We start from the raw sequence: 27,727 nt of genomic DNA on the forward strand, positions 1-27,727 counted from the left end.
TTAGGGCTAAACATCTTCATGTTTAGATTTCATTTATTACAGTAATCTTGAATTTCCAACATTCTACATAGTTAAAAAAAACCTTTGCTAAATCAAAGACATTTTAAATGAGAAATGCAACTAAATTTTTCATTATTAAAAGATTACCATGGATGTTTTCTGAACTCAGTAACCAGCCAAAAAGGCATGTGATAACTGGTAACCTATTCAGATATAACAGTTTCCTTACAATTGAAATTAAATTTGTCCCTTACATGTGAATTATATTTAGGCGCCTTTTTAAATTGTTCAAGTCATTTGCATTAAAATCTTGCAAAACAATAACTGTTGCTTTTGCTTCAGAGGGGTTAAATTCAATAGTCATTAAACAACAGAGGTCTATTAGCTCTCTTTGGCAATTCTGTAAACCCTCCTTAATTTTAGGGTGCAGAATGGGATTCTTCTTCATTTGCTTCATTTCAGGCACTGAAAAACCAATCAAGCTTATTAGAATTTCATTAGCAAAGTCAACTTCTAAATAAGCAGTACCATCAGATATTTTTGCTGTTATACTCCATAAGCCACTGCTGCTTGTGAGTTTTCCTGTAAGAGTAACAATAAAGGCTTTAACTTTCACATTGGTCATACCCTTGGGTTTGTTACTTAATAGAACAGAAATATATGTAAAAGGAGGCATATCTAAAAGGGTAGCTATTCCTTGAGCCTGTATATAGTCAGAGTATTGATTAGATGCTGCATTGGTGCCTCCACTGTTAGAAATATCAAATATTTTTTCTTTGTTCCTAATTACATCTGTTGTATAGCATCTCTTATGTACACGTTTATTCTTTGAACAGTCATCCAGATATAAAGAAGCATCATTTGTACCATTATCAAATACATCACACATTCCTCTTTTAACAGATTTATCTTCCCTGCTAGGTGATTTTTTTCTGTTTTGTGCTTCTGGTTGTTCCTGGATCTCTTCTACTAAAAGCAAATCATCATCCAAAGGAAATTCATCTAAATCTTCTCCTACGTGTTCTGAAATTGGAATAGGTAGTTGGTCATTGGCAGCAATGATTGCAGAGCTTTGATCTGAGCAGCTTGCGTTACTGGGAAGAAGGGAGTATGTGTTCGAATTAGAACTGGTACTTCTGCTGCAATATCCACTTTCAAGAGGGGCTTCATTTATCATCAGTTCTTCATTTTCTTCTAGATTAGCCAGAAGCTCTTCATCAGAAAGTTCTAGGACTTGGCCTACTTCATCAATAGGTCTGGAAATCCCAGGGTCTCCAGTAACAGATCTGACAGTGCTGGGGAAGGCATCTTCTCCAATCAGATTGGCAAGAACTCTTTCCTCAGCATATTCCTCCATAAGGCTATCTACTTCACCTCCTAATAATCTCACATTTTCTGAGTTAAGCAGAATAACTCCTAAACGATAAGCCACTTTCCCTTGTATCATAATTTTGGTGCCTGGAGACAGGCTGCTATGAAGAACAGGAACAGATCGGTATTCCATACCTTGAATATGATTTATGCCATCAGTCAGTTTCAGCATCAGCATTCGAGGAGACTTTGCTTCCCAGGACTTCTGGGTTCCTTGTGTATCTACAGTAATGTCCTCATTTACAGTATTTTTCCCTCTTATTTTTTGCAACTGTGAATAAGCAGGCTGACTCACATCAACAACTGAATCAATCTGTATGGAGTAAAAGCCTTTTAGCTCTCCTTTTGGAGTATTTAAAATGCAGTCTGGCAGAACAGGATATTCAAGATCTCTGAGATCTGTAAGAAGCCATTGCTCAAAAACTTGCTTGTTAATATAAGCCTGAGTCAAATTATTAAATCCATTTTCTTCTTGAATCCAGTCAATACAAGCTTGTAGCCACTGTACTGGAACTTTTATGTGCCACACAGATGAAAGCCAAGTTTCCACTCTTTCTGCAAGATTTGACCCACTCATGTTCTTCCAAGGTAAAGCAAATAATTTATGAATGCCCTGTAACAAAACACAATAACACCTTTGACATCTGCTAGGTGGAACCATTCACTACTCATCTGTTTAAGCAGGTTATTGCTTACAAAATTTCATGAAATAAGGCAATTACTACTGGGCTTACATACTTCTATCCAAACCACAATTCAAGGGGTAAAAAGCCATGTAGGCTGCCAATTTCTTATTTGTCTAGATAAAGTAGTAACTGTGTCTGGGTGAATAGATGAGTGGCCAGCTGGACTTTTACTGTCTCATACAACCATAACATTGTGTTTGTGAAACTAGGAGAATATAACTCAGCACTATGGATGGTAAAAACCTGCTTTTTCTCTCACGGTATAGACAAACAGAAAAGGGAGAAAAAAATATAAAACACCACACTGTACAGCTGTAATGGGCAAGAATGTCAGCCAATGATGAAAATACTCAAGACTATATTACAAAATGGGTATAATTATTATGAACACAAAAGGAATCTTACATGTATGAGATACATTTCAAAAGGAGTCCTCAAGAAGCACAGTTAAAGGACATATCAGGTTAACTTATATTTATGTTTTTATGTAACTGTTAATGAGTATAGTTATGACTGTGAACCGCCTCAAGCCCTTCGGGGGTGAGGCGGCCTATAAAATCAATCAATCAATCAATCAAATAAATAAATAAATGTGTGTATGTATGTATGTATGTACATATTGAGAAAAAGGTTCCAATATTTTATTTATTTACTTCGGATTTATATCCCGCCCTATCCCCGAAGGACTCCATAGATTTGAGTACAGTGCCATTTCAGAAACCCACAAAATTCCTTTTGACTCTCAAAAACTTATATCCCCACAAACTTGCTGGTGCTACTGGACTTGAATCTAGCTGTTTTAGTGCAGACCAACATGGTTTCCCTCTGAAACTGGTTCCAATATGGAACCTGGAGTGCCCCTATGGGGTTGCCAGGTAGCAGAAAACTTGGCTTATGAATTTCAGGAAATATGAACATAGGGATCTAGAAAATTACTTCATACAGATACAGAATCATTGTAATGTCCCAAAGCCACTGTCTTAAACTCCAGTCTGTTTAAGAACTCTTCTCCATAGGGTCTTTGGTGACAGGATATATACACTCGATCCAAAACCTGTCCACTGGAAATGTTCTTCATTTACGAATACAACAGCACAAGTGTTGACAGCTTCCTTAATGACCAAAGAGTCATCTTCCATCTGATTATTTAATACCCATAGATGTCTAGATAAATTATACCATACTTGCCTTGAAGAAGCTACAGGTTGTTTAAATCTTGCATGACTAATTGTTCAAAAACTGAAATGCATGGGTTCTTGGACACAGGTGTAAAACTAGCTCTGGGGTGAAACTGAGCGGAAGCTTCATAACTGGCATTGCCCAAAATAAAAAAAATATCTTACCTGGGTCTGAAAATGATTGTATCCAGAAGTGGGAACAAAACTTAAACCCAAATTCAGTAAATGATGTTCCTGTGATGAATACAGGCTAGAAAATAAAAGGTAGCCACAACATTTTATTTCTTCCTGAGGTAAAAATTCCCTGAGGGAAAAATTTCCTAGCCCTTATTTTACAATTTCTACCCCCAGAGGAAAATCTAAAATTAACCCCCCCCCCCCCAATGTAGTGGAAAACTGATCCCCAGTATCTTATTTCATTTTGGTAGATATAGCAGATGAATTGTCCTGACCTGGGCTTATTTTGCACTTTCCAAATGCCCCATGGCATATCCAGGAGCGCATCTGCTGCGGAGCTTCTCACCCTGCTTGTAGCTCCCCACTGCTGCCCGGCTCTTTCCTTTGCTTGAATCAGGGTGAGTGCAGGAAGCCCCGAATCGTTCCCCACAAGCCCGAGGTTTTCTCAAAAGTACCACGAGCTCTTCCACAGTTGTTTGCACGCTTGCGCAGGCAGCCTCTGTTTCCTATGTTTGGATTGGCTGAATCTCACCCCATTCCCCCCACTCACATTCAGTATCTTTTTTGTATTTCTAAAACAGAACAGGCAGGTGCTGAGAATTGGCACCCTCGCCCCCCCCCCAATCAAAAATCCTTGCTTTCTCCCTGCAAACTCCTAGCATGTGTGAGAGAACTGCTGTTTCCCCTCTGTAAACTCCTCTCATGTGTGGGGGAAGGCAGGGATTCCCTTGTTTGGGGGGGGGGGGGGAAGATGCCGCTTTTCTGCCCAAGGATTCTCCATCCATTTTTTCCCAGTGCAAGGGGGGTGGGGTGTCGATTCTCAGTGCCTGTCCATTGGTTGGGCGTCCCAGCTCTCCTCCCTGAAAAACCCAAGCTCTGTATCAAATAAGCTTCCCTCCCTGAAAAATCCAAGCTCTGTGTCAGATAATCGGCTGTCCCAGCTCCCCTCCATGAAAAATCCAACCGTTCACGATACCTGAACACCCCGCTTTTCTTTCAAAAAACAAGGGTTTTCCCCTCCTTCCCCACCCCATGTAGGGGGGGGGGGGTTTGCTGATTCTCAGTGCCTGTCCATTGGTGGGGAGGCCAGAGCGGTGAGGCAGGAAAAGTGGCCTCGGTTCTGCATAGCATTGCAAGCCTCTGGAGCAACAGAGGGGCATTCCAAAAGAACCTCAACCTTTGTGGTTCTGGAAAATCGCAGAACAAAGCCGGGGTGGCACTGGGGCAAAAATGTGACAGAAATGCTGCAGCGCCGAGGGCTGTGCAGAACTCCTGATTGCATCGGGGCATTCCCCGTGCCAACAGGGGGGCAATTTTGCTGTTTAAAATCAGCTCTGGATAGTCCAGGCTAGCCTGATTTCACAAGCTAAGCAGAGTTGATCTGGCAAGTATTTGGATGGGAGACCTTCACCCCTCCCATTTCCTCGTGCCAGAGAATGGAAACAATGGGCAGGCAGCATAAATCTTTTCAGATTTATTATTTCAGTTTTGTTATTTGTTATATTGTGATATCAATATATCAATTTAAAAACATAATCATTGTAAAAATGATGCTTTTTATGCATTTCCAAAAACAATTTTTTTCTCCCCTCTTCCCCCTAAAAAATACCAACATGATTTCTCCAGCTGTGGTTGGATAAGCACTTGCATTGCAGCTCCCCCATTGGTGAAAAGAGCACTCATCCCTGAAATCTCCAAGCAATATAAATTGTGATACGTGCTGCATAAAATATTTGAATTTTTATAGCCATTGGACTAGTATGAAGGGTTTTTCTGGGGCAGGGGGGTGGGGATGGGAATGTCCAGTCACATTCAATGGGAACATGCATGCAGCTGGGTTGAACAGGGTGGAGCTGCCAATTCCATTAACATAATGCTGCTCAGCCCCACAACAAGAAATGCTGAAGCCCAGGGTACAAGGTAATGCCTGCCACGCTGCAGACAGGGCAAGAAGTGTGGGGAAACAGGGCAATGGGTAGAAACAGCAAACATGCCCCGAAACAAAGGCGGCACAGTAAATGCTACTTCTGATCGCGGTAAGTTTGCTGTAAGTTGAGATGTCAGCATAATGGGCTGACATCTCAACGTATCTAACCTTGAAAACCCCACCATAAATCAGATGTGACTTGATGGCAAAAAAAGAAGATGAAATCAGCTCAAACTGTTTCTTTTTAAGTTCCTTTCCTTTTGTCAGTTTCTTTTTAAGAAATCCAATTATATACCCTGCAGTTAGCACAGTCCCAGGAATAAATGCCATGGCACAAAAGATTAGCAACTGCCTTATAACCTAATTGTAGATTTTTTTTCAGAAACAAGTTTCATTGAATGCAATGGTACCTATTCCCCAGTAGTGTGTACAATGCAGTATTTCTCCAACACATTGGAGGCGGTTTCTTAGCATCTGACAGTGCTATAATAAACAAGTATTCTTGATTAATATTAATGAGAGACACAAGATTTTCCTAGTTGTAGACAATGGAGAGGATGAGGGGTGAAAGCAGGTGGACAATTAATGTAAGGTGCAGGACCTGTTGCAGATGTTACTCCCATTATTTCATCCCCTCTTCACTCTTGCCTAGCATCTTGGTGACTTCTCCTCTACCCTCCATGAGCAAGAGAGTTCCAGGAGAAGGGGTGTGGGCTGAAATCCTTGCCATTGCTCAAAATTAGGAAGCAGCAACGTTAAGAGACAGTTTACTGGGAGTAGGCAGTAAGATCCATTAAACAGCAAGTCCTTAGCAGCTGCCTGAGAGCTCAATTTGTGAATCCCATCCTAGCATGGTGTAAGAAACCAAGCTCTGAACACTTGTGTTCCAATCTGAATTAAGTTATTGTTAAGTTCTACATGCTTCCTAATAAATATGTTTAAGATCACAATATTCTAAATTAAGTTATACCAGACATTTCCAGAGGGTAGCAGTGTTAGTCTGTATTAGAACAGTTAGATTAGAGTCCAGCATCACTTTAGAGACCCACAAGAGTTTCAGGGAATAAACTTTTGTGAGTCAAAGTTTCCTTGACTCTCGAAAGCTTATCTTCTAAAACTCTTGTGGGTGTCTACTGGACTCAAATCTAGCTGCAGTAGACATAATTCTCCAAGGCCGTTTCTGCACGGCCCCCCAGGCGCCTCCACGCCGGCAAGAATTCTGCCGGCGTGGAGGCGGAGGCTGGCAGGCGGCTCCGCATGGAGCCGCCTCTTCCCCCCTCCCCGTCCGACTCACCTTGTCCCCGTCGTCGGCCTGCTGGCCATCGAAGCCCTGCCCACGCTGCCCTCCAACCTCCAGGGGTCGGAGGACAGCGTGGGCGGGGCTTCGACGGCCAGCAGGCCGACGACAGGGACAAGGTGAGTCGGACGGGGAAGGGAAACAGCGTATTCCCGGCGGTGCTGTTCGCACCGCGCCGCCGGGAACACGCTGGTGAGGGAAAAACAACCCTTTAAAGGGTTGTTTTTCAGGGCAGCTTGACAACGCCCTGGGGAGGGGGAGCGACGCCAGGTCGGCGCTGCTGCTTAGCAGCAGCACCGCCTGTGCGAATGGCTCCCTGGGAACGGCGTTTTTACCATTCCCAGGGCGCCATAAACAGGCTGTGCGGAAACGGCCCTAGTGTTAGTCTTAGGTAGATCCAGTGACTTTCACCAGACAAGCTCAAGACCAAACTATGAGTCATTAGAATATATAACACATATGCAAATGACTGAAATCCATAAAAATACTGAAAAACAAGAGATTTACTACTAACATGAAAAATTTAAAAATCCAAGCAAGAATTACCACAAGGCAAAGTTATATATAAACCAGGTAAAAATTGGTTGTTTTTCCTTAAGGCTACTAATATGCAATCAGATTAGTTTTGAAGTTTACTTTTGTGAGCTAGAAGCTGTAGTGAAATTATGAGTTAAATATGTATTGAAGGTTGCAATCATGTTCTGAAACATTTCCTCATGAGAAAATTCCTCAGAGTTCAGCCAAACTTAACTCTAAGAATACCTGCATAGGATTACAGCCTTAAACTATAAAACAGAAGCCTGTAATCTCCAAAATTTCTGCCTTCAAACAGTTTACCTATTAAATCGCCCATATCTATAGCTCTTTAACAGTGAAAAAAAATAGTATGAGTATTATTTTTCATCAGAGTTGCCAATAACCTACAGAAAAAAATGTCCTGCTGTTTTATTATGCTATTTTTGAATGCCCAGTTCAAATTTATAATGGAACAGAGACAGCCAACACTACCCAGTTAAATAAATATAATTAAGTTTCTATTAAGGGGGCAAGACAATTATTTCTCCAGGTTTTTTATATAGCTGCAACCCTATTAATGCATGGACATATATATGCAGAGAGAGAGAGACGTCATGACATATATAGTTGGCCATTGTCCCAACTACCCCCCAAAAGCTGAAGAATCCCTTAAAAATAGAGCAAGTCGATCATGAAACCAAACACTCTCAAACCCCACCTGTACAGACGAGACTAGTCCTTCCTAGTCCTCATTCTTTTTCCCAACATACGTCACTTGCATCCGCTTTTCATTCCACCGTCTATCTGACCCAAGTTCCCATCCCTTTTTTTAAAGTTGTAAGCGCCAAAACGACCTAAGAACTTAACTTGTTGGGCTCGCGAGAAGTCAACCCCGCCCCCATCAGTTACAGCTCGCGAGGACAAGGCGGAGTTTTCACAAGCGCCATTTTCTCGCTCGATCGCGACCTCAAGTCAGTTTCGTTCTCCTTGAAACGCTCCCGCACTGTTCTTAACTATAGGAATTCTGATCAATCATTCTTTGAACTACTTTTGTAGTGTAAGTATTATCCAATATACAGTCCGAAAGAGGAGAGGGGAGAAAAACGAATTACAAAAAATAAGGGCAGATGGGAGGGCGGCGAAACGAAAAGCGTTGATAGCCGACCCACACCACCCGCTTCACCGGCCCTCAGCCGAGCTTGCGGCATTGGCGCACAGAAGGCCGCCACGGAGGGCGGGACTCGAGGGAAGACCGCCTCTGATGGAAGAAAGACAGATCTAGCAGCTAATAGGAATTGGATAGTTGGGGGAGGGAGCCAATGGGAGAACGCCGGTGACGGGTGCTTGCGGGCGGGCACGATTACTAGTCTCTCTCCTTTCTCTCGCACTCCCTGAGGTGGATTCGGCAGAGTTAGTGCGCAGCGTGGTAAGGCGTAGGCAGGCTCGAGGGGCTTCAATCCTTCCTTGGTGTGTCTGAGAGGGGCGATTAGTGTATTTTGGTCTCTTACGAGGCTCGGGCCTGGCAAATTCCAGAAGGCGCTGGTGGGGAGGGGGATATTCCTTGCTAAGAGTGGGGGAGGTTTCTGTAGTGTGGTGATTAGGTTCCTTAATGCTTGTTTTTCACCTGCGAGGCCGTCGCTTTATTCGCGGGATCCGAATCGGGAGGGAACGGAGGAGGACGCGCAAGACAGAGGCGCTGTCTGTAGTGGCGGCTGCTGCGGAATAGATCATGGCGGCTAATGGAGGGGGGTGGGAGGGAGGGAGCGAGAGGCGTTTCCTCGTCCTTTTCTTGTCGGGCCTGTTGAATCTCACGAGGTCCCGCAGACTGCGGTCGCTACAGCCTGTTTTGTTGTTGCCGAATGAGCCGAGGCGAGAGACTTTGGATATCTTTTGCGTCTCGAGGTCGGCGGAACCTCTGCGGGGCGGCACTTTTTCCGTTCCCGGCTCCTCCTCGCAGTCGCCATTACAGCGAAGTCCGCTGCTACAGCCGCCATTTTTAGGCCCGTTGGTCTACACTTAAAACAAGCCAGGCTTATGCAATCAGCCACGCGGGGCCTTCCCTCTCCGTCGCGCTTTTAACGTGGGCTAGAGGCTAATATTTGTAGAGGCGGTTGTTGGCGGTTGGGTTCTTATTAGAAACAGCAGGGTCTTGTCCTGAAGACCACCGCGCCTGAGGCTTGGGAAGGATAAACCAGTGGATGTGGGGATTTTTTTTTTGTTTCAAAGGTGAATGAAATTTGCTTTGAGTGTTTGGCGTCTATTTAATCCTATAGCCATCCTCCACTTCATTGCCCCCCCTCCCCGCGTACTCCTTCCATTCGGTTGCTAACAACACTAAGACGGGGTTTCTCGAATAGTCGTCTTCCTTTATTATAGATTTTGAAATACGTCTAAACACCGCAGTTGTGTTTTGGTGTAGGTTGGTGCAAAACAAAGGAGTGAAAATAAAGATGTAGGGATGCATTTTCCTGATAACGGTCTACTTCTTACTGAAAATAACACTTTGTTCCTTTCCTGTTGTTACTGATATTTGTCACAGAAGTTGTTACGAGAGTGTCATTGACTGATTTTTTATAGTGACCGTGTGATAAAAGATAAATTAGCTCACTGCCTTCTTGTTAAATAATAAGCTGAATTTACTGTTGCTTTGTTTCAACAGATAAAATAAACAGTTTACATCATATAAAATAATTTTTGCTTTCCTAGGTTTGAATTCCATGTTTTGTGTGTTAAATATAACGTAAGCATTCAGTGGTTAAATGTAGTGCCCAAGGACTTTTCTTGTATTCAAAATGAGCAGTAAAACCTAGAACTACAAAATTGAAGACTTTTAAAAAAATCATTATGTTAATTGGCTGTAAATAAAGGACCCTCATAAAATATAGTGTACCATAACAGAAAGCTCACTATATTTCATGCTTAGTCTGCAGAGAGTAGATACTACTGGATAGTAGTTAACTAATGTTTGTCCTTGGATTATCTTTAATTTAATTAAGCAAGCTAATCTGTTAATGATCAAGACCAAAACTCTGTTGCTTTTCATAGGGTCTCTGATTTTTGATCCCGCCCAGAACACTTAAATTTTGCTTGGCAAGAGTATATAATATAGGTAAGTACTAAAACCCAGATGCCCCATCTGACTTAATTTCTTTAGGAGATGTAGAGCTTGCTGTTATCTGTACACGTTCTTCAGTAGATTTATTATTTGACAGATTGTATCTACAAGTCTAAAGATAATGGAGACTGAACAACAAGAGGAAACCTTCACTAACACAGAAACCAATGGTAAGTGTACTTTGTATGTTGAATTGGGACTTCTGTCGTCAGTAATAACTAAATTGATTTTTTACTGTTATCATGAATTCTGACCATTAGACAGATAATTTTAATTCTGAGGTGCCAATTTTATAGATGAGTCCTTTAGAAAGGACTGTTTACCATCTATTCAACTAGTGTTTAACAAAGTAAATTCTTGTAGTGATAACACATTTACTTTTTTCTGTCTTGGCAAGAGGTTGTACTGAATTTTGAAACAAATTTACAGTTATTTTTGATGAGAAATAATTTTTGGATGCTAAGCATTCAGAATTTGACATATAGGCATTTCTAGTGTGGACTGTTTAAATTACATGAAGTACAAAATCTTGGTAAATGGATGATTGAAACTGCATAATTGCCACATGGCTAAATAAATCATAGTGTAACTAGAAATGAACTGTTTGAGAGTTACAGTTATAATTGCTGCCAGAAATTTAAACTTGAAATCTGGCTATTCTAGCACTTTTAAAATAGTCATGAATCTGTAGTTTATAGTGGTTCTTACTATAAACGAGTAATGAGAACACTGAATTGCAGCCTTATTTTGGATATTGTTGTAATTCATTGCTAGATTTAATTCCAAGTATTATTTGGATGTGGTCAATATGAGAGCTGAAAATACTTTTGATATAGAATTTCAAATTCTAGGTAGCTGGTCTCACGAGTTTATTCTATAAATAATAATGTTACACTAATATAAGTTATGTTTAAAAAGCTATGTTTATAAGAGAAAATGTTTGCATTGTTCTTTCAAATACTAGGCAAACGTCCTGCTGAAGATATTGAAGAGGAGCAGGCCTTCAAAAGGTCTAGAAATACTGATGAGATGGTTGAACTGCGCATTCTGCTTCAGAGTAAAGTATGTTTCCTTTTTATTCCTTTTATTCTTGCAAATGATGTACATGGCATTTAGTTAGTAAGTTGGGTCATCTGCATTACAAATTTTGACTGAGATCACATCTGGAACTGCTGTTAAAGTTTACTGGAAAGACTATAACAGAATTCTGTACCAAATGATCTATTTAAAGGAAATAAAAATGTTTCTGTCACTTGAGCTGAGGAAATTATTTTGAGGATGACCTAGCAATTACTGATTATGAAATAGAAAATAACATCTGCAGATCAGACAATTTAGTGACTTGTAGGTATAACGTCCATTTCTATTTTCTTGATCAGCTACAATGGCAGATACTATTATGCTGTTTTCTTGTGTATGTTAAAGATGTAATAGTATTACTATTGAAAAAACAACCTGAAGTTAGACTGTACTTGGGCTTGTATTGAGATTATTTTTCAGTTTATTCCCTGAGAATTTAGGCAGATGAAACAAGGGTAATGTTAGTTATCCAGTTTTCATCCTTTACCCATGAGTTTTGTTTTATCTTCATTTCATTTGGAAAAATTTAACTTGTGATTCTTTTCAGAATGCTGGAGCAGTGATTGGCAAAGGTGGCAAAAATATTAAGGCACTTCGTACAGACGTGAGTGTTTAAAAGTTAAACATTATTATACTGTGCATAGCATTTAAGGCGAATTTTGTGCATTTTTAGCAATTGTGAAATTTCTGTAGACTTAGGTATTCAGTACAAACTGTAGGCAATGATTATTAGTTTTGGTGTCAGAATGTTCCTTTTGTATTTTAACTAAAACGAATGAATCGTGAAGAGATTCTTGTCACTTTGTTTTGGAAATCATCACATTAAATTGTGTATTTTAATGCCTTAAGTAGCAATATTGAAGAGAGCTTAAATCCTTAACTCCATAATTTCCTGTTGCAGTATTCAGCTATTTCTGGAAAACAGTCAAGTTGCCTGTTCTTTGCCCAGTTATAGAAATGTTGAAGCATTCCATCTGTTTGGGAAGGAGATATTTAAGATTAGCATGACTTTATATATGGGGACAGAGTAGTATAGATATGTTTTACTAAGGAAGGAATTTTCAGTGAACATGACTGAATCTATTTACCTTTTTATAGTGGGTTGACTCTTGTGAATAGACACGCTCAGCATTAACTAAGCCTCAGTTTAATATTATGCTTTGTAAAAAGCAATTTGTGGTTTATAGTGGACTATTCATAGTTTATTCAGTAGTTTAAAGTAGCAATATTGGTGTTAAATGAAATATTTGGCACTATATCATTTCACATTGTGTTTGATATTTTCATTATGTAAAATAAACTCTTGCAGAATGCTCTGTCAACTTCAGTTGTTAGATCTGACATAGGAGACAGTAAGCGAGAACTGGGTAGCAATCACTTGTGCATTAACTGACCTTTTTGAAGCTAGTTTATTTAAAAATTCACCTACCCAAATCCAGATTTCATACATATAATTCCTGGATTAGTGGCTTTCCCAATTTTCCCAGGATTTCTGTAACCTGAAGCTCTACAGGTTTTGTGTCTACCCTCATGAGCCAGCCTGCTACTGCAACTTAGGTTAAAAGCAGTTTAGGCCAAGTAACTCATTTTTACAGTCCATAACTGTTAAGCCACAGTCATTGTAGCTATCCGTTATTGTATTAGTCTTCAGAACAACTTAAGCTTGTTTCATTGAGAGTAATGAGTATAGTTTGTATTAAATTAAAATTTATTGCTTTTCCCCCTCTTCCCTCTCCTTGTTTTTTTGGCCATATATCTCTCCGTTGCCCATGTACTGGATCGACTTGCCCCTGCGTTGCCCACCATGACGTTGGCCCATCCGCCCCTGAACGCCCATGTGAAAACCCTGGTTGGCTATGCCCAAAAATGTGCTCGTTGCCAAACGGGTGCCTTACTTGACAACTTCTGATTGAATGCCCATGCCCAATGCCAACATCCACGAACGCCAATGACCAATGCAGTACAATGCCAGTGTTTCAGTCCCAGACAGCAGTGGCCCCGAGCGGTATGTCCCAACAGTTTATGCCTCACTGCCTGATTAGAAAGAGAGAAATGTATATTATTACCTGCCTTTTATATAATTAAATAGTATCCCCGTAGACGGTGTATTGTTTTTTAAGTTTTCTGTCTTATTTTCCCCATTAAGTATTTTTTGTCACTGAACTTTTACGTGAGTTGCCCACCCAACAATCCACTAATTTTATTTCAATGGAAGGAGCACAGCTTCAATTGTTGCATATTTGCTGCATTGTAAATCAGATTGTTTCAAAATAGTCTCTTGCTCTGTCTTTGTGGCCCACCTTGCTCCCCCAGCATTGCCTGCTCATAATTTTTTCTGATGAAATGCTAACTCCTGGTTCACTCTCCTTCACTTCTCATTTGTGTTGTCCTTTTTGTCTTGCATTTGTATTCGTTTTCTCGCGGAGCCCATTAGTAATCTAATTTCTAACTGGTCTCATAACCCTATTCCAAATATAATGTTCACCACTTGCATATTCCCATGTTTCCTATGAGAAGGTGTGCCAGATGAATAATGTGATAGTGAGGGTATCCTAAATTAATGGTGGCGGGGAACATGAGTATTCACTTCTGCTTTCAGTTCTTCTTCAGTTTCTTGTCCACTTAATCTGAGCCCTTCCAAAAAGCCTATCTCCAAACCCTTATTTTGAACTTGTACCATTTATCATATTGGGCATAAACAAGGTGCATGTGCTGTAACTTCAGTAAACAGGTTTACTTAAATGGGGAATATATTTGTAAGACCTACTTTGTAAAGTTGACTTATGATCCATAGAATTATGAATATACAACTTACTTTACCTTTTCCCATCTTATCTGTGACACCTGATACTTATGGTATTTGACAGCATACTGAGTATAAGTGCAGACATTGAAACAATTGGAGAAATTCTGAAGAAAATTATCCCTACTTTGGAAGAGGTAAGTGTTCGGGAATACCTAGTTTCTGATAAATTCAATTTCCTGCAGCCAACTCATCCCCCATGATTTAGATTAGATTCCTGGTTTGATGGTGGGTAGATGACACAAGCTCTACTGCGTTCTTGAAATAAAATGAAGCTTTAATGTTAGAACAGTATTTCTTGGTTTAAATTATGCTTTGACTTCAGGGTTACCACATATATTGTTAGGCCTTCAGATAAGTAATCTGCTTTTCCAGTCTGCAGATACTGGAAATAGCCCACTTTTGGCTTGCACTTGGCCAGTGGGATTTTGTAACATTTGAACTGCAGATTGCCTGTACTACACATATGTGCTTGTTGAATTTTGCCTTGCGGAAAGGGAGAAAGAAAAATACTGGGTGATTCTGCATGGGCCAAGTGAAATGGGTTGACACCCTTTTTAAAAGTGTTGTGGGGGGGGGGGTTCCCACAGAACTTGCCCCCCAAATTCTTCTAACCCATTTTATTGGCCAGAACATGAGTTAAATGACAAGTTCTTATTTGGCAGCTTTTTCCCTTTAACCCAGGTTGCAAAACCCAGGTTTCCTTTAACCCTGCTTGCCTGTAAGCAGGAAGCATTCAGTCCCCACTCCCTTCCGCCTACCATTATGGTGGATTCCCCAGGTGGCTACCATTATTGTGGATACTCTAACAGGTGGCTGCCATTCCATTCAAATAGGTGGGGGAATTCTCGCCTGCCTCCAGGATCCCAACAATCCTGGCTGGCCTGTGCAAACAGCGATAAAGGTAACAGAAATGGGTTCCGTGAACTTGTGTTGTCCGTCCGGACTCAGCCATAGTTCTAGAAGTCTTTAAGACTCATGGAACTTTTGTATTAATGCTGTTTTGTACAGCAAATGTTTTGACTTTAATTGTTAAACATGTATCAAAGTTAAACCTGTAAAAGTTATTTAAGTCCGCTTCTGTTAACTACCTTAATTTTTTCTTCCCTAAATTTATTTACAAGTACCAGCACTACAAAGGAAGTGATTTTGACTGTGAATTAAGATTGTTGATTCACCAGAGTTTGGCTGGAGGAATTATTGGTGTTAAAGGAGCTAAAATCAAAGAACTCCGAGAGGTATTTGTCTTGAAAGAGATACACAGCCATCTAAACAGTATAGTCATTATTAAATAGTTATTTTTCATGTTATAGGTGCTACCAGGTATATTTGTAGTACATCATCGGTGATAAAAATATGAATTCCATAATGCTCCTAAAATTCTTCCTGTCCAGATGAAATAGTTACTCTAGAATACTTTGAAATCCCAACATACTTGATGTTTTAGATGGTTTATCTTGTGAAAGTAGAATTTGTTCCCCAAATGTTCAAGGGGAGAAGGAGCTTAATGCTCCCACCAGGTAGGGTAGTGGTTCCTAGGTATCTGTTTCTGGTTGCCAGTGTATAGACCTCTGGTAAGAAAGACTTGCAGGCAGATTTTTTATTTGAAGATTCTTGCAGTAGAATTTGAAATGAATGTAATTGAATAAGACTTGGCGCTCATCTGAAAGAAGAATCTCTGGGGTGATAGCTGTTTGCTCACTTGCATCCTGCAAAGCTTTTGGATATACTGAATGGACGTTTGTATCCTGGTTTTCTTTCTTAAAATGTTTTAAACCATTGTACAAGAGGTGCAGAAATCTTTATTAATTAGGGGAGAATAGGATTTATGGATCATTCACTTGTGTTGGAAGCAGGAACAGTTGCACTGCAATGGTTTTTTCAAGATTCCTGAATGGAGGAATAGAGATAGAGTTTAGAAATTATACTGTTTTTCTATGGGTTCTTTTATGAAGTATTTCACAGTAAAACTGTTTGATGTCCTTTTAAATATATACACAAAACTGCTGAGAGAGGGCCACTATTTTAGAGACAGTGATGCCCATTCCAGGCAAGACTTAAGTTGCTTGTTGCTAACTAGAGAAAATACCTTTCCTTGCTGGACTGTACATCTGCGAAGGGCATCTTGGAAGTGTTTCTGGAGATAGGTCATCTCCTCAATTGATAGGTGGAGGCTAATGTCAGGGGTGCTGCTTCTCATGTTTAGTTAATGTACTTCTAGCTTCCCCCCCCCCCCCCCAAAATTGAAATTCTACTTTAATGGGCTGTATGTGAGCCTGTCATTAGGAACAGCTTGGAAACCAGTTTGCCCATAATGCAATCATATTGGTTTGGAGGTATTTAGCTAGGGGGAGCATAGAATTCCAGTTCTGTATGAGTTCCACTGATTGCACTTCCCAGCCATAAGCAGGATGGTAGTTGTTACATGTAAAGCCTTGTGTGGATATCTGAGAAAACATTCTGTCTCATATGGTCTTCTGTATATTGAAGTTAAGTCATTACTAGAGGAATGGTAGATAGCAGTAATGAACTGGTTGTTGTTTTTTAAGAGGTAGCATATATTTTATTTTCAGTTACCTGAAGTTTGTCAACTGGAAAAAGATTGGTTGTTCCTAGTATGAAGCTATTAAGAAAACTTTTAATTTTCAGGGTTGCCAAGATGCCTATAGGTACCTTTTTTGCTGGGTTATTGAGGGGTTATGGAGCTTACATTTTTCGTTCCAGGTTTTATTGTCTGTTTTGAAAATCTCTTAAATTGAAATGCTGAATGCTGTAAAACCGGTGTATTGGTGAAATGATGTAAGATTGTTGAACCCATAGGGACAACCATGGGAAGGGAGCATATGGCATTTTAATTGTTTTTTGAAGTATACAATGAGCACAGTCTGTACTGCATAGAGCATTCACTCTTTTTATCAACTGCATATTGAAGAACTTTGCTTTTTATTTTCTGACTGGTGCATGTCATTGAATTTCATTAAATGTTTCTCCTTAGTATATGGTAGTGGAGCCCTTAGCTGCTGATTTTTATTTTAAAAAACAAGCTTATTGATAGGTCTGGCAGGGAGGACAGATTGGCACAACCTTGGAACTTATGTCAGTGACCACTTAAAAGATGAGCTCTGATTTAGACATACCTTCTTGGGTTAAGATGGAAACACACTTGATTAATTTATATGTAAAGTAAATGGAATTACAGAATGTTCCTATAATGAATTTAAAAGGTCGTGAAGAGAAATATGGATGTACTGATAGTATAATTGCAATATATGTAGAGAAAAGCTGTGTGAGAGTGTGCTTCCCCTCCCCAGCGAGCAACCTGCATGACTTTGTCTATACTCGTACAGCATACATATTTCAACATAGTTTGCAGCTAAGTTGTTTTATGTTTTATTCAAGTTTGTACAAAATATTTCTATCTGCATTTGTTGACAGAACACTCAAACAACCATTAAGCTTTTCCAAGAATGTTGTCCTCATTCTTCTGACAGAGTGGTGCTAATTGGTGGAAAGCCTGATAGAGTTGTGGAATGCATCAAAATAATACTGGATCTTATATCAGAGGTAATTAGTCGAGAGCCTGTAAAGTTAGCATAAAAAGGGTATTTGGGGAAAATTATGGAAGTATGCTGTTCTCGTTACAGTGGTGTCTCAAAGATGAATTTCAGAAAATGTGCCTTCTATATGTAATACAATTTATTACTAGAAAAAAAGCGTATCAGTTCTATAATATGTAGTGTGTGTATTGTTGAAGGCTTTCATGGCTGGAATCACTAGCGTATTGTGGGTTTTCTGGGTTGTATGGCTGTGTTCCAGTAGCAGTTTCTTCTGACGTTTCGCCTGCACCTGTGGCTGGTATATTCAGAGGATCTTCAGAGCCACAGATGCAAGCGAAACGTCAAGATAAAATGCTATTGGAACATGGCCATACAACCCGGAAAACTCACAACACCCTAATATGTAGTCTGTTCTTTATTTTAGACATACCCTGCCCCTCTCCTGGGTCAAAGGGCTCAATATGACTGTAGAGTTGGTGTTTTATATTTTTGAAATAGGAATTTATGGTATATTTAATCTTTTTCCTTTCTCATATTAGTCACCAATCAAAGGACGGGCACAGCCTTATGATCCAAATTTTTATGATGAAACATACGACTATGGCGGATTTACAATGATGTTTGATGACAGAAGGGGTCGCCCTGTAGGCTTTCCAATGCGTGGCAGAGGTGGCTTTGATCGAATGCCTCCAGGTCGTGGTCGTCCCATGCCTCCAAGAAGAGATTATGATGATATGAGCCCTCGCAGAGGACCACCTCCCCCTCCTCCAGGCCGTGGTGGTAGAGGTGGCAGCAGAGCTCGCAATCTTCCTCTTCCTCCTCCTCCTCCCCCAAGAGGCGGGTAAGTTGATTTTATACAGGATTCTGAAGTGTTACTTTGAGCAGCTTTGATCTTAGAGATGAGGGGGTGATGCACTTTGCAGGTGGAATTGCAGTTAATTTATGTGTGCTTAGAGAAAAAGAATTGGAGCATCACACAAGCAACTAATCTGAATCGTTAATTTGCATTTTTAAGGGACCTCATGTCTTATGATCGCAGAGGCAGACCTGGTGATCGCTACGATGGAATGGTATGATTTTGTAATTTTTCTTTTCAGTAAGGTAGGGAGAAATTCCTTATCAGATGTCTGGAAAGCAACATGGCGATCCCACTCATCTCACACTCAAAATAGCTTTAAAAAGTGAAATAAAAATTTAAGACTCATTTTTTATTTTATGAATTAGACCATTATAACTGATAGAGTTGTCTCTACTCCCGCATTATAAACAATAAGAATATGCTGGAGTTAAAATAAGATTTTTAATTGCCACCTGATATTAAAAATAAGGCATTTGATGATTTTTTCCATTGAATTTTATTATAATTTTATCTGTTGGAAGCTGTCCTGAGCCTGCATGGGGAAGGGTGGCAAACATAATTAATAAATACAATAAAAATAAATTTACCCTGCCCTTCCTCGGTAAAGCTAGCAACATATAATGTATGCACGTATAACATAATTTAAAATATACAATTAAAGCCATAAACTTAATTTAAACTAGAAGGTATATACCCTATTATACAGATGGCACTCTAAAATGTATTCTTACTTCCCTACCCCACCTCAAGGAAAAACATTCCCACGTTGTGACATGCCAAAAATAACAGTGGGATGCCACCAGCTAGCAGCTGTCTCATTGCTTCACTGGGAAGGAGACAGAAAACCAAAAAGGAAGGGATAGAAAAAAAAGAACGGGAAGGAAAGAGGAGGGAGAGAGAGGCCAGCTTATAAGTAATAGTGTGGCTGCCCTCAATCGTAGTCCTGACAGAACATCTCCATACTCCATTTGGCACCTGATCATTTTAATAAATACGCTACTGATGGAAGAATCACTTAATAATAAGCTGGTTGATCTGGGGCAGCGCATTGTGTTAATGCATTTGTATCACGTCTGCCAATTCTTGAAGTGTAAAAAGTGGCAACACTGCAAGCAGCTGACTTGAGTGTTTTTGAGGAACCCCTATAGTGGTTCTCAGCTGCGACCCTTTAATACAGTTCCTTGAATTGTGGTGATCCCCAACCCTAACATTTATCCATTTTACAGATGGAGAACACTGATGCAGAGAGTCTTAGGCGACCCCTGTGAAAGGGTCGTTTGACCCCCCAAAGGGGTCACGACCCACAGGTTGAGAACCGCTGCCCTAGACCCGTGGTGGCGAACCTTTGGCACTCCAGATGTTATGGACTACAATTCCCATCAGCCCCTTCCACATGGCCAATTGGCCATGCTGGAAGGGGCTGATGGGAATTGTAGTCCATAACATCTGGAGTGCCAAAGGTTCGCCATCACTGCCCTAGACCAGGGGTAGGGAACCTTTAATACTCAAAGAGCCATTTGGACCCATTTTCCACGGAAAAGAAAACTCATGGAGCCGCAAATACTTTTTGGCATTTAAAATGAAGAAAACACTGAGTATTTTGTTTTTTTTACCTTTATGCACGCTTTGTATAAAGGGCAACTCTCCTCTTTCCTCAATTTCTCCCTTCTCGTCAGGGTCCGCTTCAAACCCTTTGATTATGACCTTTTCCCAGTCTGTTTCCTCCTTTCCCCCTTGTTCTGTCTCTAATATTTCTACCCAGCTTTCAGTTATCTTTTCAGCTCCCCCCCCCCTCTACTACATTCAACCTCCTTCCCTGCTATTCCTCCCCTCTCTGGGGCTTTCCCACAGATCTACCCCTCTCTCTCTTGTCTCTCTCTCCTCCTCTCTCCTAGTCACCTCGGCTCTCCTTTCCACCCTCCACTTTCCCCAGCTTCTTCCTTCTTCTCTGCTATTCCTCCCCTCTCTGGGGCTTTTCCACAGATCTACCCCTCTCTCTCTTGTCTCTCTCTCTCCTCCTCCTCTCTCCTAGTCACCTCGGCTCTCCTTTCCACCCTCCACTTTCCCCAGCTTCTTCCTTCTTCTCGGAGCCTCGTTCGGCCGTCAAGTCTGGGGAGGAGCCTCCGGACACCCACGCTCCCACATGAACGGGGAGCGTGCAGCCAGCATCCCGGCCTGAGCCGGGCGCTGCTTTTTTCTCAGGATTCTACCCTGAGGGGAGGAGAGAAAATAGCAGCGCCCGGCTCAGGGGCGGGATGCTGAAACTCTGCGCAGCTCCCCGTTCATCCCCAGGAGCGTGGAGTGTCCGAGGCTGCACGGAGGCTCCCTCCCCAGACTTGACGCAGCGGAAGTGGCTGGACGCCTTGGCGCAGCTGCGATGCCCCAGCAGCAGCGGGCCTCGGTCTGGCCCCGCAGCCCCAGCTGCGGCTGACAATGTGCCCAGCTCCGTCCCTGAGGGACAACGAGGCCAGTGCTGCGGGGCGAGCCTTGGCGAGCGAGTCACCTTGACAACACCTCTCCCCGGCCCGAGCCTCGTTGGAGACCCAGGGGAGAATATTAGCAGAAGGCACTGGGGCAGGATTTAAGAGGCATTAGGCGGCCGAATGAGGCTCCGAGAAGAAGGAAGAAGCTGGGGAAAGTGGAGGGTGGAAAGGAGAACGGAGGTGACTAGGAGAGAGGAGGAGGAGGAGAGAGAGAGAGGGACAAGAGAGAGAGGGATAGATCTGTGGAAAAGCCCCAGAGAGGGGAGGAAGGGGCCATGCCAGGAGCCGCACCACAAGCGGGAAAGAGCCGTTTGCGGCTCGCGAGCCGCGGGTTCCCGACCCTTGCCCTAGACCGTTTAAAAAGTATTAGCTTTTAGGGACACTTTCCAAACATGAACCTGGCTAATAGTCTTTGAGGAGGTTTAAATTAAGAGGAACTACAGCTTTTGTCAAATCAAAGATTTCTGAGTGTTAGACACACCATTGTACTTGCCATCCATTCAAATCAGTATCAGATGTGCTGTCCCCTCCAAACTTAGCTCTGGTAGGAGGATGTACAAAGTAGTACACCTCTTTGAAAATGAGAACATATGCTAGTAAAATTCTATTCAAAAGAAAAAATCTTAAGAGCAGGGGCAATTATCAAGTTTCCCCTTTTAACTTCTGACTGTTCTTCAGCCGCAATAACTGGCTTTACCTCAAGGAAATTGTACAGCCAGTGCTTCTGTCCTTAACTGTTCTAGTATTCATTATATTATTTATGGTGTGTCACATTAACACTTTCCCGTTACTTGATTCAGAAATTAATTTATATTTTATTTTATTGGACTTGCTATTCTACCCTGTCCCAACCAATGGCAATTTTGTGGAAAGTATTTTTTAAGTAAATAGTTTGAATTTACCTATTCATATTTTTATTTTAAATTTCCCTTAAGCTTTGCTATGAAACATTGCTGCATAAGTTGTTCAGTGTGGAATGCGTATTTTTGTGTAATTTTGCCAACTAGTGGAAGCTGTAACACGGTAGATATCTTTCCAATGAATTCTGAGGTAATTGATGAGTGTAATGTGTTAATTCTATTGCAGCAGACAGTAATCATTTCCATACAGTTTCAGACAAGTACTTTTATCAGTATTTTATACCCTTAACGACCAATGTCTAGTTACAGAAATGCTTTCCCAGAGTGTGGATCAGTTGCTTGCTCCATAATACTGGTTGCATGGCAGGAGTCCTAGGTGACCAAAGTGCTTTTCCTGTTATGAGAACACTGAAGTTACATTGCTGTTGAAGAGCAGAATCCAGAGAATTTTTAGTAGGGAAAAATAAAGTCTTTTAAATTACAAGGCGCCAGTTTGCAGCCTGTAGTAATCTCCAGCAAGGTTTATATCTTTTGGAGGAATTCTAGTTTTGCACAGGATGCTAGTATTTTTTTTTACAAGTAACGAATATTAGAAATATATAGTAATTATTGACCTTTCGTGGTTGAATGAACAAGTTGCTTTACAGCCCAATCCAGAGTGGGGAGGGGGGCTGAAGGGGGTTGTAGAGGTGGCATGGCCCTATGCCTGCAGAAATGCCTTCCTAGAGCAGTTACCCTGGCAGAAGGGCAAATCAGCAGGCACTGACTTCCACAGCCTCCCTGGACACCCCAAAGCCACTGCTGGTCCCACCAGTGAAGCAGGGGCATTCCAGAGGCATGACTGTGGCTAAGGATGGAACTGACATTAGTTGGCTTCCACTCCGGCTTTGCCTCTGGATGTACCATGACCCTGAGCTCTGGGGTGCTGTATGTTCATGGTTTTCCAGCATTGGGGTTTTTTGCTTTTTTTGTTTTGTTTTGCCCCCCTTCACTGAAAAGTCCTGAGAGGTGGTGGGATGATGCTGCAGCCGCACCATCCTCTCCTGAACCTCTGCATTGGACTGTCCACTGTTTAGCATTATGGATTAGCTAAACAAATGTTATATGAAAAATTAAGCTCTTAATTTTGGCATTGTTTTGAGCAAAAAAAAAAACATTGCTCTGTTCCAGATAAGTTTTAGTATCAAATGAACTTACTGTATTACAATTGTAGCATGTTTTTACTGTTGTGGTTCAAGTAGAGGACTTTCATTTTTAGTGTGACTAGAACTGGAAGACCACTTTCAATTTATGTGCATGTTAAGAAAGTTTATGTTGATGGTAAATAGTGAAGCTCCTGCTTAAGGGTTTTTTAAACTTAAGAGCTGTATTAGCATGCAACATTTAGATCTGTACTGCTTTGGGTATGGTGGATGTACATGTGTTTACACTGCCATTTTTTATCTTCAGAATCTCTCATCAGAAGGTGAACTTTGGTTTTGTGCATTTAAATTGGGCGCTATATATTGTCTGCCTCTTTGTATCTGACCTGAGGATCTCTTGTAATTTTTAATGTACCTATTATCTTGCTGTGTATGCATGTCTCATTGGGTTAACTATATAATTGAAGACACTAGATTATTTCAAATACTTTTTTGTCTTTTTTTTCTTTCTGCTGTGTCTCATCTAACAAGATGATGCAATGTCATGTCAATGCCTGTGATGACATAGAAACACCGGAAATGGTGAGTTCATTCTTCATCTTTTTTAGTTGTGCAATGCTGCTTCATCTGATGTTGTTACTAAAGAATATGTCCATGAATGTTGCCATGTGTGGAAATTCTTGATGTCATGAATATGGCCAGAGTGGGAAAATGACACTGACTTTTCAAGCAGTCTGGTCTTAACTTGCACACATTTTTTGTCACAATTTATAATATTCTGGTATTGGCCTGGATCCTGCTAATTCACTCAGTCTCCATTCCTTATTACAATCCTTGGCCCCTGTGGATTTTGTCCATGTTGGGCTCATGATACTCAGCATAGCCTATTGAGTAGTCCAAAGATACTTCTTCCTCTTTTTCCCCCCAGTGGAAAACCTGGCTGGACTAATCCAATAGTAATTAAAAGGAAGTATAAATAGGGGACCAATTTGTTACCATCAACAGAATTGCCTGGTTCAGATAGAAATTTATTTCAAAGGGTTTGATTTTTGTTCAGAAGCATTCCTTTTGTTTTCAGGTGTCCAAGACTACAGTCCATGTTACATTAGTTAAATTTAACTTAACCATACCATAGATCTGACTGATGTTAATAAGCATGTTGAAGTGCTGCTTGGATGCAGTAACTAAAACCAGCCATCCTAGTTCAGAATGTTCAGGAGAGTTCAGTGTGACAGGAATAGGTTCAGGTTAATGTAGTGGATCATATTCACTTTGTTATTGAAAATACTGAACATTTAGAATGAAGTACCATTTTGAGATCCTAGCTCTCCTATATAAATTAAGCTGCTTATTTCATTATTTGTTATTTAAACCTAATTTTCACTCAGTTTAGGGTTTGGTGAACAAAAACAGCAAAACAAGTTTTAAAATGTGTTGTATAAAAACAGCACACAGTTAAAATCTACACACATACTGTTTATAAGTCTTCTCCTGATGACAAAATACAATGATAGAGGAAAATTCCATCATTTTGGTGCTACATTTTGTGTTTACTTGAAGGATCATGTAGTTCTGTTCAGAGTTCTTGCTAGGAGTTGTTTGATGATATCATTAGTGCTTTATATTGCATATATGTATACAGTACTTTCTACTTGATTACTTAACACCTGAAAACGCCATGGAAAAGTACTACCTAGCAAATGCTAAATTGGTGGTGACTTTTTCATGCATGCCTTTCAAGGAAGGGGATTTTCCTTGAAAGGCAGCACTTGGGATTTTATGAAAAGGTCTTGCTTTATAATATGTTCCAGTTTTGTCCGAAAAAAGGCTTTCCCTTGAGATGCCAAACATCGTTATTTTATGGCAGAAAGTATTTTCAGCTATCTTGATGTGATTGCGTGCATGCTTTAATAAGATTGAAAAGCGATGACATGAAACTTTTTTCTTTTTCCACAGTTTGAGGGTGGATCAGGATATGGTAAGTTTTAATGCATGCGTATTTTGTATTATTTACTCTTTATTCATTACAAGAACTAGATGCATACGTTTCAAATTAGACTATTCTTATGCAGGGGGCCGTGGATCTTATGGTGATCTTGGTGGACCCATCATTACAACACAAGTTACAATACCCAAAGACGTAAGTATATTTATTCCCTTAATCTAATATACTTTGCAGTAAAATTTCCAACATGTTACTTTTCTATCTCATGTTGCATGTTGTCTTTCAGACTTATTTTATTACTGTTTTCTCTTGATACATTTGGCATATTCTATCTTGGATGTGAAAAGAATATATTAAAATGCTGTTAATTTCTCCATCTTCCCTAACTAGTGAACATAAATTAGCCAGAATAGTTGTGTAATAATTTGAACTATCATAGTGATATTATTTTGTGACTAAAGCAGTCATTTTCAGGATATTGAATTTTCTAGCTGTCACTAAAAATATAATGCTTCTTTGTAGTTGGCTGGCTCTATCATTGGAAAAGGAGGTCAGAGGATCAAACAGATACGTCATGAATCAGGAGCATCAATCAAAATTGATGAACCCTTAGAGGGCTCAGAAGATCGCATAATAACTATTACAGGCACACAGGATCAGATTCAAAATGCACAGTATTTACTGCAGAACAGGCAAGTTGACATACAACCTTATCTGTTAACTGTATTTGTAGATTGATTACTAAACTTTGCATTAGTAATCATTGTTATTTAATTGCTAAAATCATTGTATTTGATTACTAAACTTTTTCAAAGAGAGCATATAAAATAATTTGTAGAACTTATTACTAACTTCTGCACTTGGTAGTATGCCTTCCTCTTCTGTTTTCCATTCTTACTCAATGAAGATAACCTTAAAACTAATCTTGCTGGAAGTGACCTTAACCAAGCAGTCCTCATTTCTCTGGTGGAAACTGCTGCAAAAAATCTACATGTAATCTGTTAAATAGAGCCTGTAGAAAATGTAGAAGATTTCAGTGGATGTTGGTCTAGTTCTGTGTGGAAGACTAGTGATTTTGTTGTTTTTAGATAACTAAATCGACAACAAATCGCAGTCTACCATATGGCACAGACCATGCCTCTACAGGACAAGTTGAAAACTATTGGTGCTGTTAATGCAGCATTTCACACCTCACTAGCATTGTTTCTGTTTCTGCCATGTATAACGGCTTTAGATTTTGCTTGTTTTGTTGTTTTTTTAACATTGGCTTTCTAATGAGCATCTTGCAATGTGTAACTCTGTCTGCAAATTACTACTAAATTGTCAAACTTTAACTAGTCTGTATTAAGTCTTACGTTGTATTAAATGTATTTATAAATATTGATTCAAATTGTTTGTTCAACTATTCTAATACATGCCTTTTTTTTCTTTTTCCTTATAGTGTGAAGCAGTATGCAGATGTTGAAGGATTCTAATGCAAGATATTTTTTCTTTTTTATAGTGTGAAGCAGTATTCTGGAAAGTTTTTCTAAGACTAGTGAAGAACTGAAGGAGTCCTGCATCTTTTTTTTTTCTTAAATCTGCTTCTGTTTAAAAAGCCAACATTCCTCTGCTTCATAGGTGTTCTGCATTTGAAGTGTAGTGATATTTTTGCTGTCACCAGATGTAATGTTTTAGTTCTTTACAAATAGGTGGGAGGGAGGGGGGTGGCTTGTGAAACTAACATTGGTATTTTGAAACAGCAGCAGAGAAAGTGGATTTTATTTTTGCTCTATGTTGGTTGTAAACTGTAATTTTTTTGCTGTACCTTGTGAATCACCTGCTTTATACCTTTTTTGTTTTGAAGTGGGAAAGAGTCCTAGTCAGCCACTTCATTCCTGGCATCCGTGCAGAGCAGTGTGCAGAATGTAATGCTCTTTTGTAAGATGTTTTATGATTTTAAAAATAAATTTAGTGAACCAATTCTTGCAGTTTTTTTTAATGAATACTTAATGCTTAAAATGCATCAGTTACACCATTCATTGTTTGGCTTTTTTTCCCCTATACCAGAGAAGCAGAACATCCAGGAATATTGATACGTGCATTTACTCTAAAGTTTGGTATATGAGAAGAAACAAACAATATTAGGAAACAGTTTTATCTTTGTTACTTCAGATGTATGCCCTGATCATTGTACTGCAATATGTTAGACTCAATAAAATTTTGCAAAACTTTGGTTTGTCATGGAATATTAAGTATTGTAGAGAATACCTAAAGCGTAGTCATTTTTAGCTGTGGCAATTCTGCCTATATCAAATTGTAACTTGTTGAATATGTTTGCATTGTATAAAGCCTTGAATTACACAGTTGTATCTCCTTTCTGTTGATTTACATAGGGAATGCTTGTGCAAAATTGAAAGAGCTTTTGGCTGTTTTCATGTTAAAAAAATCATTTGATAGTTTACGTTAGTTTTTCTTGAATAAACATAACACCACCTAGCTGGATGTGACAGATGCAACATTTCCTTTAAAAAAACTTTAAACTTTTTTTGTTTACAATAAATGACAATGGAAGATACCACACCATGCCATTCTTGTTTAACTTTATCTACAAAATGCTACAAAGGAGCTATGCAAAAATACTGAAGATTAAAGTGCTGATCTCCTGGTTTCTGGTAAAAGGATTCATTCTTACAGATGGGGAACTTGTGAGTAGCTTGTGTGAGTATTCAATCCTTGCACAAAAGGAACT

At 40.0% G+C, this 27,727-nt stretch overlaps 2 protein-coding genes across 8 annotated transcripts; one reads left to right on the forward strand and one right to left on the reverse strand.

Moving 5' to 3' along the window:
* On the reverse strand, positions 1-8,335 carry RMI1 (RecQ mediated genome instability 1). Of its 3 annotated transcripts, none has more exons than XM_048504533.1 (3): positions 7,871-8,335; positions 3,401-3,485; positions 1-1,984 (listed from the first exon to the last, which is right to left on the reverse strand). In XM_048504533.1, the coding sequence occupies exon 3, from the start codon at positions 1,946-1,948 to the stop codon at positions 251-253; it is 1,698 nt and encodes a 565-aa protein (XP_048360490.1). In that variant the 5' UTR covers positions 1,949-1,984; positions 3,401-3,485; positions 7,871-8,335; the 3' UTR covers positions 1-250. The 3 variants fall into 3 exon arrangements, with proteins under 3 accessions (XP_048360490.1, XP_048360489.1, XP_048360491.1); XM_048504532.1 differs by lacking the exon at positions 7,871-8,335 and adding an exon at positions 3,688-6,472; XM_048504534.1 differs by lacking the exon at positions 3,401-3,485 and having other exon boundaries at positions 7,871-8,334.
* HNRNPK (heterogeneous nuclear ribonucleoprotein K) lies at positions 8,055-27,553 on the forward strand. 5 transcript variants are annotated; one of them, XM_048504536.1, is made up of 16 exons: positions 8,055-8,209; positions 10,198-10,261; positions 10,365-10,437; positions 11,232-11,329; positions 11,895-11,951; positions 13,309-13,352; positions 14,215-14,287; positions 15,275-15,388; positions 17,586-17,714; positions 18,247-18,548; positions 18,723-18,777; positions 23,583-23,633; positions 25,008-25,029; positions 25,109-25,191; positions 25,519-25,688; positions 26,438-27,553. In XM_048504536.1, the coding sequence occupies exons 3-16, from the start codon at positions 10,389-10,391 to the stop codon at positions 26,469-26,471; spliced, it is 1,281 nt and encodes a 426-aa protein (XP_048360493.1). In that variant the 5' UTR covers positions 8,055-8,209; positions 10,198-10,261; positions 10,365-10,388; the 3' UTR covers positions 26,472-27,553. The 5 variants fall into 5 exon arrangements, with proteins under 5 accessions (XP_048360493.1, XP_048360495.1, XP_048360496.1 ...); XM_048504538.1 differs by lacking the exon at positions 8,055-8,209 and adding an exon at positions 8,446-8,578 and having other exon boundaries at positions 26,498-27,553; XM_048504539.1 differs by lacking the exon at positions 8,055-8,209 and adding an exon at positions 8,446-8,578 and having other exon boundaries at positions 15,281-15,388.
* The last annotated feature ends 174 nt before the right edge of the window (positions 27,554-27,727 follow it).

This window comes from Sphaerodactylus townsendi, linkage group LG07 (assembly GCF_021028975.2).
Source record: "Sphaerodactylus townsendi isolate TG3544 linkage group LG07, MPM_Stown_v2.3, whole genome shotgun sequence".
NCBI classification, from domain to species: domain Eukaryota; kingdom Metazoa; phylum Chordata; class Lepidosauria; order Squamata; family Sphaerodactylidae; genus Sphaerodactylus; species Sphaerodactylus townsendi.

What these genes read in the sequence shown, in the direction of transcription:
- HNRNPK (XM_048504536.1), top strand. Translation starts at nt 10,389, where the DNA reads ATGGAGACTGAACAACAAGAGGAAACCTTCACTAACACAGAAACCAAT. An exon ending in GCATTCTGCTTCAGAGTAAA is followed by an intron (nt 11,330 to 11,894) that starts GTATGTTTCCTT and finishes GATTCTTTTCAG; the next exon opens with AATGCTGGAGCAGTGATTGG. An exon ending in TTAAGGCACTTCGTACAGAC is followed by an intron (nt 11,952 to 13,308) that starts GTGAGTGTTTAA and finishes TGACCAATGCAG; the next exon opens with TACAATGCCAGTGTTTCAGT.
- RMI1 (XM_048504532.1), bottom strand. Translation starts at nt 3,725, where the DNA reads ATGCCATGGGGCATTTGGAAAGTGCAAAATAAGCCCAG. An exon ending in AAAGTGCAAAATAAGCCCAG is followed by an intron (nt 3,486 to 3,687) that starts GTCAGGACAATT and finishes TTTATTTTCTAG; the next exon opens with CCTGTATTCATCACAGGAAC. An exon ending in ACAATCATTTTCAGACCCAG is followed by an intron (nt 1,985 to 3,400) that starts GTAAGATATTTT and finishes GTTTTGTTACAG; the next exon opens with GGCATTCATAAATTATTTGC.